Raw genomic sequence first — 17,873 nt, 5'->3', positions numbered from 1 at the left:
ATAATCTTTTGTTCCGTGATTCGGAGTCATGCTTTCCTTAACTAGCACTGATTCGTTATCCTTGTCTTCGGATAATATTAAATCTATATTGTTGTTTGGTAGAGGGTGGTCACCCAATCTAGTTGATGGCACTACTTCTGCCATTAGGTATTTGGAGATCGTATGTGTATTAGTTTTGAACACTGATATCTAACCTTCAAATGGGGCTGTAAGTATCTTGTCCCCTGATGTTGTCTGGTTATGTCAATTGTTTGCAGTGTTCGGGATCAAAAGGGTCGAACCCCAGCAGTCTCCCTTTCCTTAGGGCTTTAAATATAAATTTTGATTGATTCGCAGGGTGGGATCAAAGGGGTCAAGCCCCAACAGTCTCCCTACCCCAAATAAAAAAAAAAAAAAAAAAAAACACAACACAACTGGTGATGTTCGCTTGCTTATCCGGGGTGATCCTAGCGATTTGTTTTTTATCCTTTGGTCATATGACTTGTTTAGCTTTGGGATATCTCCCAGATGTACAGATGATTTTTTAAAATAAGTGACCCACCTGCATGTGACTTCCGCTGGGAGTTTCCAGTATCTTTTTCGTGCCCAGCCGACCAGCCAAACAGCCCAAACAGCAGCGCCCTTGTCCCCGCAGCGGGCTTAACGCCGCGAGGGTGGATTGCCCTCGAATAAGAGCCCAGAATGAGCCACGTGATCAGTCACGTGATCGTGACCGTGCTCCGCCTCCTCCAGGAAGCAAGCGCACTGCAGCGTTGGGGCTTCCAAGATTAATGCTGGGAGATCAAACAGCAGGCCCGTTCAGAAGGAGCATATTTGCATTTGTCATCCTCAGAGTCAGCATCTCTCCGTCCACCAGCACTGATGGGTGACACGTTCACTCGCGGGTGGGGCGGCTGTCTTTGCAGCTGATCCGCAGACATCAAGAGTTATTTGATTGCTGTCTTTTTTGTTTTACTGTCACTGTGGAAACTAGGCATTAAGAATTGTAAAAGTAAAAGTTTTCAAAAAGTTTGTAAAAACTAAATGAAATAAAAAAAGTAGTTTATCCCAGAGAAGGTATTTAAAACTTGGGGCAGCCTAAAAGGCATCCCTGTGTCACTGCACTGAGGGTGCTGTGTGACACACATGAAAAGATGACTATGGAGTTGTCTAAAACTCTACAATCAAAGAACACTTGAGTAAAACACATATCAAAATACACGAGGGAGTGGGGAAAAAAGGCTCACACTCTCTCCAGGTTAAAAAAAAAAATGAAGTCTTCAAAATCCAGAAAAGTTGCTGGGAGTCTCTAAGGTGAAGGGAATTAGCACATTTATGAGAATTCTCCTTGGCATTGAGGATATATGGGTTAATTGTTTAAAGTAAATACGTCCTGGATTATAAATCGTAAGAAACAAGTGACTGAGCTAATTGTTGAAAGGAATGTTCTTTCTGTACTGCCCAACAATGTCTATTTTGAGTTTTTGTAATGTACAGTGCATCAAATAGCAGTTTAATATATATGAAAATGAATTTGATACAAGTGGACGTGTGAAGTCTACCTTATAAACAAATCATTGCTAAGGTTTAAGGAGACACTGGCATCAGAACTATTACTTATTAGAGGGCTAGAGTCTGGATTTGCGACCGCAATGAGGTTTACAAACCCATTCGGATGAATAGCCATAGGGTTTGAATAGTTTGCTAATGACCATAAATTGCCATCTTTCTGCCAGCCTGTTCATAAAGTTATATCTGCCATTTCTACCACCAATAAGGTTGACATGGTGTGTGCATATCGGGACTGTGCACAAATACTCCTGTCTTGTTGGCACACTCTTTCAAATGAGCACAGATTGATACTCTTCTTATACGCTGTGCTACAGACGAACACTGGTGCCTTCATAATGCAGAGTATACTAATTGGTTACATTCTCTTGCATCAAATTTTGCAAATGAAAATTACTGAACTGTATAAACTCCCGTTCCACAACCGCTGTTTCGTGTATGTTGGGAATAACAAAAAACATTGCAAACTAGTGCCTTTTGTGAAAACCACACACTAACTCAACGAGAAGTGGATGCTCTATTTTAAAGAAAAGGCGACCATCAGAATGATGGACCAACTCTTCGCGTTAGAAGGGCTTAATGAATTTTGAGAATAAACTTATGCAACTCAAATCGTTGAACCAATTGTGTTCTGATCAAGACTGTGATATAAGCGAGCAACACATGAGTATGCTCAAACAGGCTGATACACAATGTCTGTTTCTTTGTAGCTGCAATGTACGCCAGGGTGCAACATTTGCACTCATCGCTAGCTGTTGGATAGTAATATTTGACACTTGGCGAGTAAGAAATGGTGTTCTGTGTAAAGAATTGACGTGGCAAGAGACTTATCACTGACTAGGAGCGATACAATTCTGTAGGTTTGCTAATTAGACGCACACTTGTGTAGCACAGCTAGCTATTTAAATTAACCTGTTCAATAAAAGCCCAGTTCACCCAGCGTTCCTCTGTTGCCCGAAGTGCTTTCTGCACCCTGTTTTCTCTATTTACTGCAAGTTCAAAGTGGCTATTGGGGAGAGGGCGAGTACAGCATTAATCTCCCCCACTCCAAAGACCTGTGTGGAAGTGCTATCAAGAAGTTCTTTTGCAAATAATTGCAAACCAGTGTCTGTCTGTATAGCTAATCTTAACATTTACACTCGCTCATTTCACTAATGCCCGTCTTCTGCGGCACACTAAAATGCTGTATTCTTTTTATGTCTAAGGCACAAATAATTTGTGTTGACATTAAAATTATTAGTACAAGATTGCTAATCAAATGGGTTTGTTTGCGAATAAAAAATATAATTTGTAAACTCTGCTAATCAATTTTTGAAGACTAATTTATGCCTTTGCCTGTAAAACAGAAAGAAACCACTATCCATTGTCATATTCACGTGAGTCAGAATTGTTCAAAAGATTTATTTTGCGGCATTTAGACCATCTTCTAAAGATGTCATGAGGACATTACCACTAGTCTGATGCGGGGTTGGCATGACGTTTCCACATTCCGTTTCTGCCCCACTTGCATTCATGGGTACTGCTTGAAGATGGAATGGAGGTGTGAAACAATTAGTTGAGAGCCATATCAATAATCCAGCCACATGAGCATCAGAAGACACTTCTCGTCATTCGCCTTCCCATTGAAGTAGAATATGCATTCCTTGTGGTTCATGAAAATCTGTTCCTTGTGCTTCTGAATTCTGTTCCGTAAAACCTTGCAAGCCCTATTGACAATGGTATTTTATAAAGATCTAAAATTCAATAAGCGTGTCTGATTCCTTTGAAAAGTCAGTGTCCCAGGTAACGTTTATTGATGTATTAAAGAAGACTGCAAAGCAACTGTAGTAACTATTACAATCTTAATTTCTTTCCTTTTTAGAGAGATAGTTGAGCACATGGTCCAGCACTTTAAGTCTCAGATCTTTGGGGATCGTAAACCAGTATTTGATGGAAGGAAAAACCTTTATACAGCCATGCCACTTCCAATTGGACGGGACAAAGTAAGTTTTAAAAAACATTGTGTTTCAAATTGCCATCAACAGTTTAACTGATATATTTTCATAGTAATGTTGCAAATCAGTAAGGGATTGTATTGTGTTTTTCAACTGGATGGACGATTGGCATATTTGCAATAGGACAAAACACGTCCATGACTCTTTGCATCAAAGTTCCAAACCAGTGTAAATGACAAAAGCTTTGGACTGTTAGCCTAGGTGAATAAAAGCAAAAGTCAAGGTACTACCCAGCTGACAAACTCCCCGCACTCCACTTGAGGTTAACCCGATTTATTTCATCTTGTATCTTGAGTATTCTTAATTTCAAATCATCCAAATTAATCATTTTTTACTAAGCTCCCCAAATTGTTCATTTTTCAACATCACAGAGAACATATTAAGAAATGGGACTGAGGGTTTTACATGACTGATTTGCCTCGTCTCCCAAGTCTTGGCAGCATGTAAAAGGAGGTACAAATGGATTCCCCCAGATCAACTCTACCCATCACCTGTTGAGTCCCGCAAACATCCATCCTGTCCCCCGTGATCTTCAATATTTACATGGAACGACCACTCTTCTGCACACAACATCCACCAATAACCATATGACACCCAGATGTACCTCAAGATATTCTCAATCAAAGACATCCACAGGCTCAAGCCATGCCTCACATAGATCCGTTCCTGGATGGCCAGTGCTTATTTGAAGCTCAGAACCCTCCAAGACTGTTTTCTTACTGCTGACCAACAACACCAAACCCCCTGACATCCAGATCTGGTTCTCTATGAACCTCGAGGGATTCACACCCCAGCTGGCCCACTTTGTCAAGTACCATGGGTTCAACATCGACAGACCCCTGCGGTTCAAACAGCACATAGCAAGGAAGACAAATGGCCTGGAACCAACTTCCCCTCCTGCAAAAAATCAATTCCTCAGAAAAGAACTTCAGATCTGCTGTCCAAGCCTTAATAATAATAATAATAATTTTGCATTTATATAGCGCTACAAACCCTGAGGTATCTGAGCGCTGGTTATTACCCACGGTGTGTGGTGCTCATTTATTGACCTCGGAAGGATGAAAGGCTGAGTTTGGCCCTGCCGGATTCGAACCTGCGTTAGCAAGCTCTGCACAGATGTCAAAGCGAGCGCTCTACTCGCTGTGCCACTTGGTCCTCTCACACCTGGATGGTGGCAATGCCCTTTTGGAAGGCCTTCCGGCAGCTACCCTGGCACCCCTGAACTGTCCTGGATGCTGCAGCAAGACTCACTAAAGGGCTATGTAAATTCGACCACATCACCCCGACCCTCATCGAACTGTACTGACTCCCACTGCAAGCCACATATAAACTTACCATTGCCAACAATCAAACTATCACTATCCACCTAATAAACCGACCACCAGACCCCCTAGATTCCTGTGAGGAAGACCTCATGACCTTACTATCCAACAATTTAAAAAACTCTACTCAATGACTCACGAGACCCTAATGCCCTACAAATCAACAGCACGCTTGAGGAATTAGTATTCACCCAAAAGATTACAGATCCTACCCACATGAAAGGTAGGACCCTCGATTGGATTGCCGAACATAACTGCCCAATCACTATTACCTCTATAATGCCTCTGCTATGGTCCGACCACTACATGGTATCCTTCACCCTAGAAGCCACCACACCCATGAACAATAGTATCCTAGCTCCCACCGCACCTACTAGAAATAAAAAAAACATTACCCCTGAAAATCTTATCCCCTCATTCTCCCCACCATAAACTCCATCTCAGATCAGTCCGACCCAAGTACAATGAAGTGATGCTTGCCTCTCTGGACACTATCGCACCTCTGAAAATTATGAAGAGCAAACCCCGCCAACACCTAAATACCTGGTTCACACCCCTACTGAAAGACATCCGACAAAAACGCCTCCGCGAAAAAACCTGGAGATCAGACCCCTCAGACACCAATAAAAATAACCTGAAGAAACTAGTTACCCTCTACAAAAAAGAAATCATCCTTGCAAAACAAACATCCTAAAACACCTGCATTACCCAAGCCAAATCCAACACCAAAGAATTGTTCACCATCCTAAAGGAGGTAGAATCCCCTATCCAAGCTCCCGACTCCTGCCTCAAGGACAAGAACTGGTGCACAGGCATACAAAACGCCCTTGCTAACAAGATAACAATGCTTCAGGCTAAGATCAACAACAAAAAAGCGTCTATAACTGTCCCAAGTATTGTCAACTCAAAGGTTACCACAAACTCACTACCAACTCTGAAATCTACCCCTTCGCCACCCACATTGGATATTTCCCCCCTCCCCCCTTCTACTTTCGCAAAGTCTCTACTAAATAAGTCGAGAGTCATCCTCACTCGCAAACCCTCCAACTGCCAGGGCGACACATGTCCAGCCTAAATCATAAAAGACGCTGCCCGTGATCTCTCACCCTTCATTACTAATCTCATAAACACCTCTTTCACATCGGGCACCAGACCTAGCAACCTGAAACATTCTTGGCCCCCCCCCCCTCCTCAAAAAGCAAACCCTGGACCCCTCAATCCCAACCAACTACCGCCCCATAACCATCTTACTGAAAATCCTAGAAAAAGTAGCTTATTTACAAATTCAGCACCACCTGGAACTAAATCATCTCCCAGGAGTTCGACAGTCCGGCTTCAGACCACAGCACGGGACTGAGACTGCACTCTTAGACCTTAAGGCCCAAATAGACCCACTAAGAGACAAAGGTACGACCTCACTCATACTACTCCTCGACCTCTCTGCCGCATTCGATTTGGAAGATCATGCAATACTCTGCAAGCACCTGATCACGGCAGCCTGCTTCTCCCATGAAGCAGTCCCATGGATCCAGTCCTTCCTAGACAACAGGACAAGGCCAGTCTTCTCTCCTCTAGAAGCTGCAGACTCAGCACCTATTTCATGCGGCGTGCCCCCAAGGATCATGTGTATCCCCTACCCTTTACAATATTTTCACAAAGCCCCTTTTCGATGATCTAGACGGTCTAGGTATCACCTACGCTAACTATGCAGATGATACACAGATCCTAATCCCGTTGACGGGAGATTATCACAAGGATTTGGCCTTTGTGAATAGAATCTACCTCATCATCCAGGCATGGATGGCCTCACACGCTGTATGCCTGAATGATGACAAAACTGAACTCCTCATCCTAGGCACCACCTCCAACATCAAAAAACTAGGCCACAACTATTTCTCCTTCATAATTGACAATAACATCATTACGGTGGCCAAAGTAGTTAAAACCCTTGGCTTCTATATAGACTCCACGCTTACCTTTGGTAAACAAGTGAGTGCCATGGCATCAGCCACCTCCTACACCTGCAAGTTAATTAGAGCAGCCAAGCCCTTCCTCTCCCCTAATAACTGCGTCGCACTAGCAAGAGCACTAATCCGGTCGAAACTTGATTACTGCAATGCCCTCTACGTAGGTAGCAACAAATACATCACCACCAAAATACAGACACTTCAAAATAACGCCCTGAGAGCCGCCCTAAACTTCCCTAAACGCCCACATATCAGACCTCAGGAGATCTATTAACTGGCTTTCCACAAAAGACAATCCTCCTTAAAACAGCTTCCCTTACACACAAATGCCTTAACCAAGCAGCCCTGCAATACCTTATAGACAGATTCACCAGACAAACAGCCTCTCGCCCCTTAAGAAAAGCCAACTCCAACCTTTTACTAGTACTCGGATTCAAACTCACTAAATCTGGTGGGAGCAGCTTTGCTGTCAAAGCAGCACAATATTGGAACTCACTCCCCCTGCCCTAAGGGAAGATCTCCCCTACCAGCAATTCAGATCTAATCTGGTCCAATGGCTAAAAGAACATGATGCCTAACCTCACCTTACTGACATCTGGGATCTCATGTATATTCTGTATATATATTCTGCTTTACTTATATGCCACTCCTGTCTTATTGTAAATTTACTGTATATACTCTCTCGTTGACATTACATGCCACAGCATTGTAACAGTAGCTGTATTTCTATGTTTAAATCTGTAACCTAAGTTGAACAATCATCTTGTTGCCTTCGTGCACGAATACCCCTGGGTCTGGTGCGCTATATGAATAAATAAACAAACAAGCCCATATGGTCAAATCTTGTTGCATCTACAAAGCTGTCATCCTGAAGTCCCCAAACTACCTCATTGAGAAACTCTGCATCTCTGGCGGCCTGTGATACACCAGAAGTAAGGACTTGTGCAGACTTTAATTGCAACAGTGCAGGAAGGCAAGAAGACAGACCACCTCTGTCTACTCGCCAAGACTCTGGTACCTCCTCCCTGTCAAAATCAGACTTACCCCATCACATCTAGAGTTAAGGAGGGAGCTTGAGACCTTCCTCTTCAAGCAATGGCTCCTCAACACCTAGATCCACATACCCTGCACTCCCAACTCTACCCGAGACTCATGATCTACTCCCCACTGTCTCCCCCATGCTGCCAATTGTCCACCACACTGTTTGCTCTCGTTTATTTTTTTTAAATATGCTTCCCTCACTGTGTTGTTCTCTCTATGGTGAAGCGCTCTGTTGCTTCCCAAAGCTAGGTTCACACAATACATACGATGATAATAAAGGAACACAGCATTTTGAGATGCATGTCGTCCTGATAATCCGCATCTGAATTGAAACACATTAAGGATTAATCTGTTCTCTTCTGTGATCTTGATAATTGCTTATTGAGCATAAATTAATTTTGAGTTGAAGTTGAGAATATTTAGGAAATTGGATTAAGAGCTTGTTAGCCTCATTTGGAGTGCTGTGTTTCTCAGCTGGGGACCCACCTGACTTTTGCTTTGATATTTGCAATATGATTAAGCGCGCCCCTCCTCGCCATACCCCGCATACAAGGACTCTGTGCTTCCTTCTTGCATGTTCGCTGGCACTCCTTTTTAGAGGGCAGGAGACTCTGGAACACAACACAAGACTACTATTTGTGGCTACGCTACTGTTTCAGCCTCTTGAGGGGGGTGGTGGGACACTGGAAACCCTGTCTTGGGTTAAACACTAACACGGGAAAGTTTTTCTGATTAATCTGTTTTACCTGTTTTAACATGTTAGTTATTGTAGTTATTTTAGCTATTTCATTTCTGCAGCACCAAGGATCGTGGCATGCATGTGCTCTTGTAGAGTAAGATCATAAGGTGTATCTGTTATACCAATTTAAAGACCCGGTGTGAGGACAGTAGTAGTGACTTTATTTGCGTGGTCAAGTTGGAAGTTGACACCTGAACTATTGTACCTGCCTGGACCTGTAGCTCCCTGCCCAATGAGAGGACACATAAAACGTAGCGCCTGCAGTTCAATGAACTGGATAATGTGTAAAACTGTACCTTTTTTAAACCTGTCCAACGTACCATGTTCTTTGTCCAAGTGTGTGAGAAGGCGTGTTTGTGTGTATGAGTGTAACCAGCTGCTGTGAGTGATTGTAACCCTGAAACCCCTGCTTAACTCATGATTCACGGCCGGTTGACAGTATTACCCAGGACATAGTTTGTTTTTGTAGAATAGTTTGTTGACTCCTGTCAGAATGGGAAATTCTGCTGGACGTTTCTGTGAGGTAGATGGTTTCTCCCACAATTCGCTGACTTCTTTCATGCCTGGTCTGCATGCCATTAAGTATCAACCGGTGGTCGCCATTTTGGTGAAAAATGACAGTGTAAGAACGTGTTATCGTGATCTCTAGAGGGCTCTTTGAATCCTGACCATATTGAAGTTGTCCACACTGTTCTGAAGCTCAGCGGTATGTCCATTGTGAAGCAATGGGAGGCCTTTATCTTATGGTCTCAACAAAGTGCCATTGAAGTGAAACAAAATGCTTAACTCAGAATTTTCAGAAAAAGCTAGCAGAAAATAATGTAGAAGATGTTAGATTTCCGTCCTAGCCCCACCCCAAGTTATCCTGCACCCTTTGCAGCAACAGTCCCCGCATCACCCTTAACTCCTGCAGCGGCCCATGTCTCTGCAAGACACCCTGAAGTTGCTTTCAAAAGTCTGCCCTTTGCATAGTTGTCCACTGACTCTGCCACAGCCCATCCTGTTCCACCTGCACCAGCTGTCCCTACTGCTCCAGAGTCCCTGCCCACACTCCTAATCAAGTGCAAGCCCTTCAGCACCTAGCTGCCCATATGCCAGACCTGTTCTCCGCCAGCACCACCCAGAGCAGTACCAAGGTTGTAACCAAGAAGTATGGGATAGATTATTCCATTGTAGAACAATATTCTAGTAAGGCTGAAGATGTGAGGTGGGCAAAGGATTTCCTACCCCAGGCCCCTGTTCTGATTTAAGCCCAGAGATGCTGATGTCCTGAATTATCTCTGATCAGGCTCAGTCCCAGTGCAAGGATAGCGTGATCTGACCTCTGAAGAAGGCAGCACAGGGATCAGAATAGTGGCTCTTCTGCGATTGATTGCACCCCATAAGCCTTTCACCATGGTTACATGGTGCACTAGTCCTGCTCACCAGCTGAAGTGATGAGCCTGAAAAGTCAGTTCCCAAATGTCAGGAATTTTTGCTGTTCATACGAGATGTGATTGCTAGTTATCCCCCATCCCTAGATGACATGAGTCCGTTACGCAGGAGTCTTCTGTCTTCTGACCAGCTTGACAATGTCATGGCTAAAGCGAACTGAACTACTGTGATCGAATTTAGGAACGTACCTGAAGGCAAAAATGATATTAAGTAGTCCCTGCTAATCCAGCCCTGTCTGCGGAGTTTGAGGAAATGGCCAATGCCATTACTCCCCTGTACCCGCCTGTCAGACTTTGAGCAAATAAAATCTTGTAAACTGATGAGATCAGAGAATGTGGCTGATTACTTAGAAAGCATTAAACAAGCATTCCAGCAGTATTCCGCCATGACTGATCCTATCAAGTCTGCCAGACCCCTGATTGTGACCCAGTTTGTGGAGGGACTTCACCCAAAGGCTAGCACAGATATTACAAGATTTTGTTTTTTGGAATAGCATGTCCTATTCTGCAATCCTAGCACAGGCAGGACGTTGTAATCTGCACCAGAAAGAGCACCGGGAAACTAAGGATAGACTGATGCACCTACAGGTTACCAGTCTTTAATAGCAGATTGAAGCAAATGCATCATCTCTGTAAGCTACAGTAGACTTTGATCACCCTGTCCTGCAGATATACATGCCCTCTCAAATGCTGTATGGGGACTTTAGAGGTCAGTCCAGTCAAGGTGTTTGCGTTGGAGTCAGTGGCCTCGCGGGCCACCAATCTATGGCCCAGCCAGGGCTGCAGCCTTTTGTGTACTAGTCTGGTCACCAGCTTCACCCAGACCAGCGTGCCTATTGTAAGGAAATGGGCTGTTCGAAATCGGAGTTTCCTCAAAGACCGAGACCAGGAGGGAATGCTTAACCAGTGCTGGGTAACTCTGTACCACTTACTGCCCTAGCCCAGTACCAGCCCATGCTGATGCAACCCGTCCCAGCCAGTTATGGACCTCCAGACCAGAGACCTGGCCCTAGTGCTGCCCACCCCCCTGGTTATTTCCTGGCCCCTCTACCATCACAGCCAGGTACGTCTGCCTCCCATCAAACAATGTTTGGCTTTCTCGCCAGAATGGCCCACCTAGCTCTGCCGTGCAGCCTTGGTATCCCCAGTCAGTTCATGAGCTATTTGTTTCCCCAGACATGCAGGACGAACCACTGAGCTGCTGGTGGACCCAGGAGCAACCTCCCAGTAGTCCGACTGAGGGAGTTCCTGGGTGCACCACTGTGTGGTCGCACTGCAACTCTTCAAGATGTGGAAGGTAGGCCCTCAAGGGTGCCCATCACTGTCCAAGCCTGGGTCCCATTATGAGATCTCAAACTTTCCTTTTGAGTGCCTCTTCCCCGGCAAACTTAGTATTTATGGTTTTTTTGCAAAATGTAGGTGCTGTGATCTTCTGCCAAGAAGGTCAAGGTAAAACTGTACATCCCAGATAAGCCTAATGAGTTCTATATGCAAATGCCTAAGCACATGGCCAGGTTGAGCTTTCAGGGACCTCTGTCCAGTCTTGGTTGCTACTTCACTGGCCAGAGAGGACTTGAGGGAGTTGGATAATGTACCTGCTTATGGGCCACACAGAACACAGAAGGTGGGCTGCTCCGGTCTGGCCAGCCTTTGCGTATCAGGATTTGTCCAGGAACTGTTTTGCCTAGACTCCCCCAGGACCCCATGAAGCAGAGAAAGGATGTGTCCCTGTTATCAATTCTCTGTTGTACCAGGACATTTTAGTAGTTGTCACCTGACAACACTGCTATCATGGCTGTCAAGACAATGTGTACCATCTGGTGCCGAACCTTAGGCTCAATGCCATTGATGCGCCCCTAGTTGACAGAACTCCTAACACTGCCACGATAATGTCATCCATCCCCATTGGTGCTACTTGCTTCAGTGTGGTGGATCTGTGTAGTGCCTTTGGAATGGATTGTCCTCCCACGTATTCCTCATCCTGGCTATTAAATATCCAGCTTCAGCATGTTTTTCTTTTCTCTGTAGATTGCCCTGTGCGTCGGTACAGTCGACTCGATGTCCCTCGAGGGCCTCAGTCTCGAGGATGTCATCGTAGGTATATTTAGCACACGCAGGGCCCGTTAGCTTCAGTTCTGTTTTTCTAAGTAAGCTTGCGCTTCGAGAACTACAGCGCGCTACAATAGTTTAGTTTGCAAAAATTGAAAATGTCGTCTTCGACACCACCTACCAGGTTTAAAAAGTCAGGGAGCCACCACGGGGTTGACAAACGGGTCCAAGCCCTGGAAGCAAATCAGAACTCAGTCGACCTCCTAGAAACCCAGATAAACATGCGTCTGTCAGAGCTGGAAAGAAGGGAAGATAAGGGCACCCTTAAGCTAGGGGATTTGGAAAATGGGGAGCAATCTGAGGTTTCTCGGGGTCCCAGAACGAGAGGGAGATACCCAGGCTGACATTTTCAGGATCGTCAACTCTGTGATTATTAAATTGTTCAATGAGGGCAACACTGAACCAACGATTGACAGGGCTCATGGAGCGGGCGCCCCCAACAGAGGCCCCAGTCAATCCTAGTAAAGTTCCACTAGTACTCCGAGAAGACTAAGATCCTCGACCTCGCAAGGATAAAGGGCCCCATCACCTGGGAGGAAGCCAAGGTTACAATATATCAAGACCTTTCGGCCTTTACCTTGGCCCGCCAATGCCGGAGTGGTCCCCCAACGAGATGGCTCCAGCCAAAAGGTGCGAGATATAGATGGGGCCACCCTTCCTCCCTTTGATTTGAGTACGACTGATATAAATATTCCCTGGTCATGGAGGATGAAATTCAGAGGGCGACCCATGAGCTCCTGGGCGATCCTAATCCGGGGGACAACCGAGAAGAAGGAAGAGACCCGTCACAATCCCGAGCCCCCAGCGGACACTATGAAAGATGTGGACACAGAAAATATAGGAAGGTGTCCCCGACCTCACCTGGCGCGTCTAAAGACTGACCATACGTTGCTTTCTATTCATATTCAGATCAATGAGGTTGGTGACTCAGCTTTATAGAGGACCTTGGAGGACATGAAGCTGACACAGCTACATCAACCTAGAGCAACAGCATTCACTGTGATGTATCCTACAATTTCTGTTAGCCCCAGTCGGGGAGGGAGGGGGGGGGGCTAGTCCTCAAAACCGATGCTTTGAAGAGCGGGGGGTTGAGGGGGTTCAACGTTGTATTTGAGTATCCTGAGTATCCACCCTTTGGAGGTGGACACTGCAAGCCGGGTTTGTTGACATATATAATGTCGCGTGTAATCCTGGTTCTTGGAGGGCGGTTTATGGGGGGGTTGTTGGGGGTTTTTCTATTGTTATTTTTGGTTTTGAAGCTTTCTTTATTAACAGGTTGGGAACTACTTCCTTTGGAATCTTTTGATTCGGTTAGGGATCGGCATGCATGGAGTCAGCTGGGGAGCACGGCTCATGTGAGCTACCCCAGGGGAATCTTGAGCGACGGTCATCACCCTATTGGCTGACTCCAATCAATCATTGACCCTGGGTTCACTGAATGTCCGAGGTTGGAATTCTCACCATAAACTATCTTTGGTGGTCAGGGAATTTAATAGGCTGAAACTCCATGTGCTATTCCATCAGGAAAATCACTGGGTGAGAGGTAGGGAAATGACACTTGGAGCAAAGGTGGTGCAGGAGGTCTTCCACGCTTCATGTCGGACAAAAAAAGGGGAGTAGCGATAGTTGTTCCCCCGAAAGTTCACTTTGTCCCACAAGCTCAGCGAAAGGACCCGGAGGGCCGCTTCGCGCTGGTCAAGTGGGAAATCGGGGGTACCAAGGTGACGCTTGTCTCAGTTTGTGCCCCGAATGAGGCCCAAGATCAGTTTTGGGAGGAGACCGAAAATCATGGAGTTCAGAGGGGTTTCTCTTGGTGGGAGGTGATTTCAACATGGTTTTCGACCCAGACTTAGACAGGAAATCCGATCACCCATACTCAGACCCTCGCAAGCAGAGGAAGATATCTGCCTCTTTTCATGACACAAATACTGACCTGGGCATTTCGGACTCCCACTCAACACTGAAGGGATGTGCCCCCCTGTTTACCTTTTTCCTCCAGCCCTCACTCCTCCTTTTCCCGTATCGACTATGTTAGTTGATAACTCATTTCGGGAGAGGGTATCCAGCTTCGGGTGGAGTTGATCCCATGGTCAGATGACGACCTAGTAAGGGTCCAGATAGGGATGCCCCCGGAACGATCCCAGAGTTCGAAGTGCTCATGTAATGACTTGTTGCTGCGGGATAAAGTGCTGCCCCAGGACCTTTTGGTAGCTATAAAAAAATATTTTGCATTTAATGACAATGGTGAGGTGGGTGAAGCCGGTGTATGGGAAGCCTTTAAGGCCACGATTAGAGGGGTGCTCATTGGCATGGGAGCGAGAAGAAAATGGGAAAGAAGTAGGGAGAAGATCATCCTTGGAGACAAAATAGAGGCTATCCAGCCGGGGGGTAAACTCAAGACCCAAATGTTGTTGGGCAAATGGTCGGAGCTTCAACGACTCAAACCACAACTAGCGGCCCTCTTGGTGGGACAAACCGAGAGAAAACTAGCGTTTCTAAAACAAAGATATATAGAGAAGGGGGGAAAAAGCTGATGGTATCCTCTCCTGGAAATTAAGGGAACTTGGGAATAGCAAGGGAGTCCATGCACTGCAACCCCCTGGAGAAGTCAAATGCATAGATAATATAGGGTTAGCGGAGCACTTCCGCCAATACTATGAACGCCTCTACACCTTGGAACATGCGAAAGAGGGCTCTGAAGCAGACACATTTCTAGACTCTCTACCAATCCCTTGTATTTCCCCAGAACAAGCGAGCCCCCTCGAAAACCCCATTACCACTCATCAGATGGTGGATGCGATAAGTTCAATGAGGGGAGGTACTACCCCGGGTGATGATGGTTTTAATGTCTCCTTTTACAAGACCTTAGATCTACCCTTGCCCCCTTTCTTGCTAGGTTGTTTAATTCCACTCTTGATTCCGGACTCCTCCCTAAGGAGGGGAAAGGCCCAACTCAATGCCACTCCTATCGCCCTATTTCCCTACTCAACACGGATGTGAAAATCCTGGCAAAGCTGCTTGCTAATAGTTTGGCTCAGCATCTCCCAGCTGTGGTCCATGGGGACCAGGTTGGGTTAATTCCAGGCAGACAAGGGTCAGATAATATCAGAAAAACCTTGGACCTTATGCATGAATCCTAGAGCAGTAATTCAGAAGCCTATCTACTCTCATTAGACTCGGAAAAGGCCTTTGACCGGGTCGAATGGCCGTACATGAGCAAGGTGTTGCTAAGAATTGGTTTGGGCGAAAAGTTTTGCAGATGGATAGACTCCCTGTACAACAGGCCCTCGGCTAGAGTTGCTGTAAATGGCACTGTCACTGACCGGCTTCTTCGTTCCAGAGGCACCAGACAGGGTTGCCGTATTTCCCCTCTTAAATGCACTTGCAATGGAGCGTCTCGCCATAGCGATATGGCAACACCAGGGGATTACTGGGATTAAGGTGGGAGATCTGGACTTTAAACCCTCCCTTTTCGCTGACGATATCCTAGCCTATCTGACTAATTTGGGTACCTCTCTCCCTAATCTCCTCGACTTGATTCGCACTTTTGGAACCTTCTCAGGCCTGAAGATTAATCCGACAAAATATTGTTTAATGCCAGTGATGGAGGCCTCTCGGGACATTGAGAGAGGGGGCATAGCGGGGGACATTAAAGTAGTACGTAACGCCATTCTATATCTCGGGATTCACCTCCCTAGAGACCTGGGAACCCTCTGAATTGAATTTCCCCTGATCCTCTCCAAAATAAAATCGGACCTAGCCAGGCGGGCCCCTTTGACCCTCTCGTGGTTCAGCTGAATGGTGTCCATTAAAATGAACATCCTCCCACGCCTTCTCTACCGCTTCTCATCCCTCCCCACAAAGATTCCAGTGTCTTATTTTAAGTCCCTGCATTCCATGATTCAGCGCATATGGAACGGCAAGAAGTTTAGGATTAAACATGCCACCCTGACTCTCCCGAGGTCCTTTGGGGGTTTCGGACTTCCCGACTCTCGCCTAGATTATAAGGTGCCCAGCTCAGGGTCATGTTGGAACATATGAAAGACGAGATGCGCACCTACTGGACATACATCAGGACACGTACCCTAGGAAAGTCAGTGTCATGATGCCTACCTCCAAGGAGCCAGGTCCGACCCAGCAACCCCAGAGGCAGGCACAGTTCCCCCCAGGGAAGTGCCAGCGGGCCCAAGCTGGGGCCCTTTGGACACAGTCCTGGCGCCTTAGGCGCCAGGCTCATGTTAGACCCCTGTCCTGGCGCCTTAGGTGCCAGGCTCATAAAGCTAGACATGTGTTCAAGTGTTTTAATGTGCACTTACCTGATGCAGACCATGCTGCTACATCCAGGCCCTCTTGAGGCCTGAATGGAACTACTTTACCTGTGGGACTACTTTCCCCTCTGGGTGTAGTCGGGGAAGGACACATACCTGACCGGTGGAAGGATACATACCTGGAACTTCTTCCAAAGCTATTTAAACCACGCCCGATCAGCAACTCACGCTTCGCGTTGTTCTGCTTCTCGCAGCTGGACGCTCACCATGTCAGCTCCGGCATCTGGACTTCAGCCACGCCTGTCAGCATCCTGGGTCGCCTGCAAAGGGAGATAAGAGAGAATTGGAAAGAAAGAAGACCTTACCAGCTAAAGCTGCATCACAGAGACATCACACCGACGATCCTGAAATGGAAGACATCATTTTAAAAGCATTTTGCTTCGATCGCTGCAGCGCTGCATTTCACTCACCTTTCCTGGGCGCCTCCATCTTCAGCAGTGATCATCCGGATCCGCACCCACTTCTCAGAGCCTAGAGAGAAAAAGACAAGAAGACAAGGTGAGAGAAGGAAGGGAATAGGAAAGGCTCAGTTTCCTTCTAAGACTTACCTGTTGGGTCATTCCCATTTCATTTCGGGTCCTGCCGCTTCCTGGCATTCCGGACCCCGGCCCCTATGGGGGAAAAAAGACAAAGACAGTGAATGAGCGAATGCAAAGATGTTACCTGAACGCTCATCCAGAATTTACCTGTCATTTACTGGAACTGCACGTTTCACTTTGGGTTGGCGCCATATCTCCGGCATTCCGAACCCCGGCCCCTAAGGGGAAAAAGACATAAGCATTAGCGCTTGCTGCAATAAGACAATGAACATTATTATTAAGCTTGAACTTTTGAACTTGCAACAGAACTCTTACAGCGCCTCACCTGAATAGCCAAGCTTATTTTGAACTCCCATAAAACCTCAATTCAGTGAAGTAACTGGGTTTCAACGCGCCCCTGCCAAAGAAGCAGGATGGAGAACTCATCCTTCCAGACCCTAAGGTGAGACTTCACAGGGAATCGTGGAAGGGTATCGTAGAGGGTTGGAAGGGAGTGGGAGGCTTGAGCATTATTCCGTCAGTAGGTAATACTCCCTTTTCACGCACAGGGGAATATTCCTGCGAGCCAGAAAAGCCAGAGTAGAGGGGCCCTTCCTGTCCATCTTCAGAGTCCTGCGCTTCACCATTGAAGAAGCATCAGCACTCGAAGCCAGACCTGGCCTCCGTGGGAATCAGGTGAGCGTGACAGTCAGATTTTCTGTGGGCCCCCAACAATGAGCTCCCCAATCTCAGTATTATGGGATCTCTGGAAGCTCACCAAAGAGAACTGTGTCCTTTCCTCTTGGCCTTTTCCTCTTTCATCTCTGTGGCCCTCCCCTCGATATGGGTAATAGGGGACTAAGAAACAAGTAGA

The 17,873-nt window shown here is 46.2% G+C and overlaps 1 protein-coding gene across 3 annotated transcripts in view; it reads left to right on the top strand.

Moving 5' to 3' along the window:
• AGO2 (argonaute RISC catalytic component 2) overlaps positions 1-17,873 on the top strand; it is a 1,138,923-nt gene that overhangs the window by 193,881 nt on the left and 927,169 nt on the right. For all 3 annotated transcript variants that reach the window (XM_069621684.1, XM_069621685.1, XM_069621683.1), the window contains exon 3: positions 3,410-3,530. In XM_069621684.1, coding sequence (XP_069477785.1) covers positions 3,410-3,530 — 121 coding nt within the window. The remainder of the gene's footprint in view (positions 1-3,409; positions 3,531-17,873) is intronic.

This window comes from Ambystoma mexicanum, chromosome 5q, assembly GCF_040938575.1.
Source record: "Ambystoma mexicanum isolate Mex_15411 chromosome 5q, UKY_AmexF1_1, whole genome shotgun sequence".
NCBI lineage: Eukaryota > Metazoa > Chordata > Amphibia > Caudata > Ambystomatidae > Ambystoma > Ambystoma mexicanum.
Note: the sequence above shows the minus strand (reverse complement) of the source record. Positions and strands in the feature narration are given on the sequence as shown.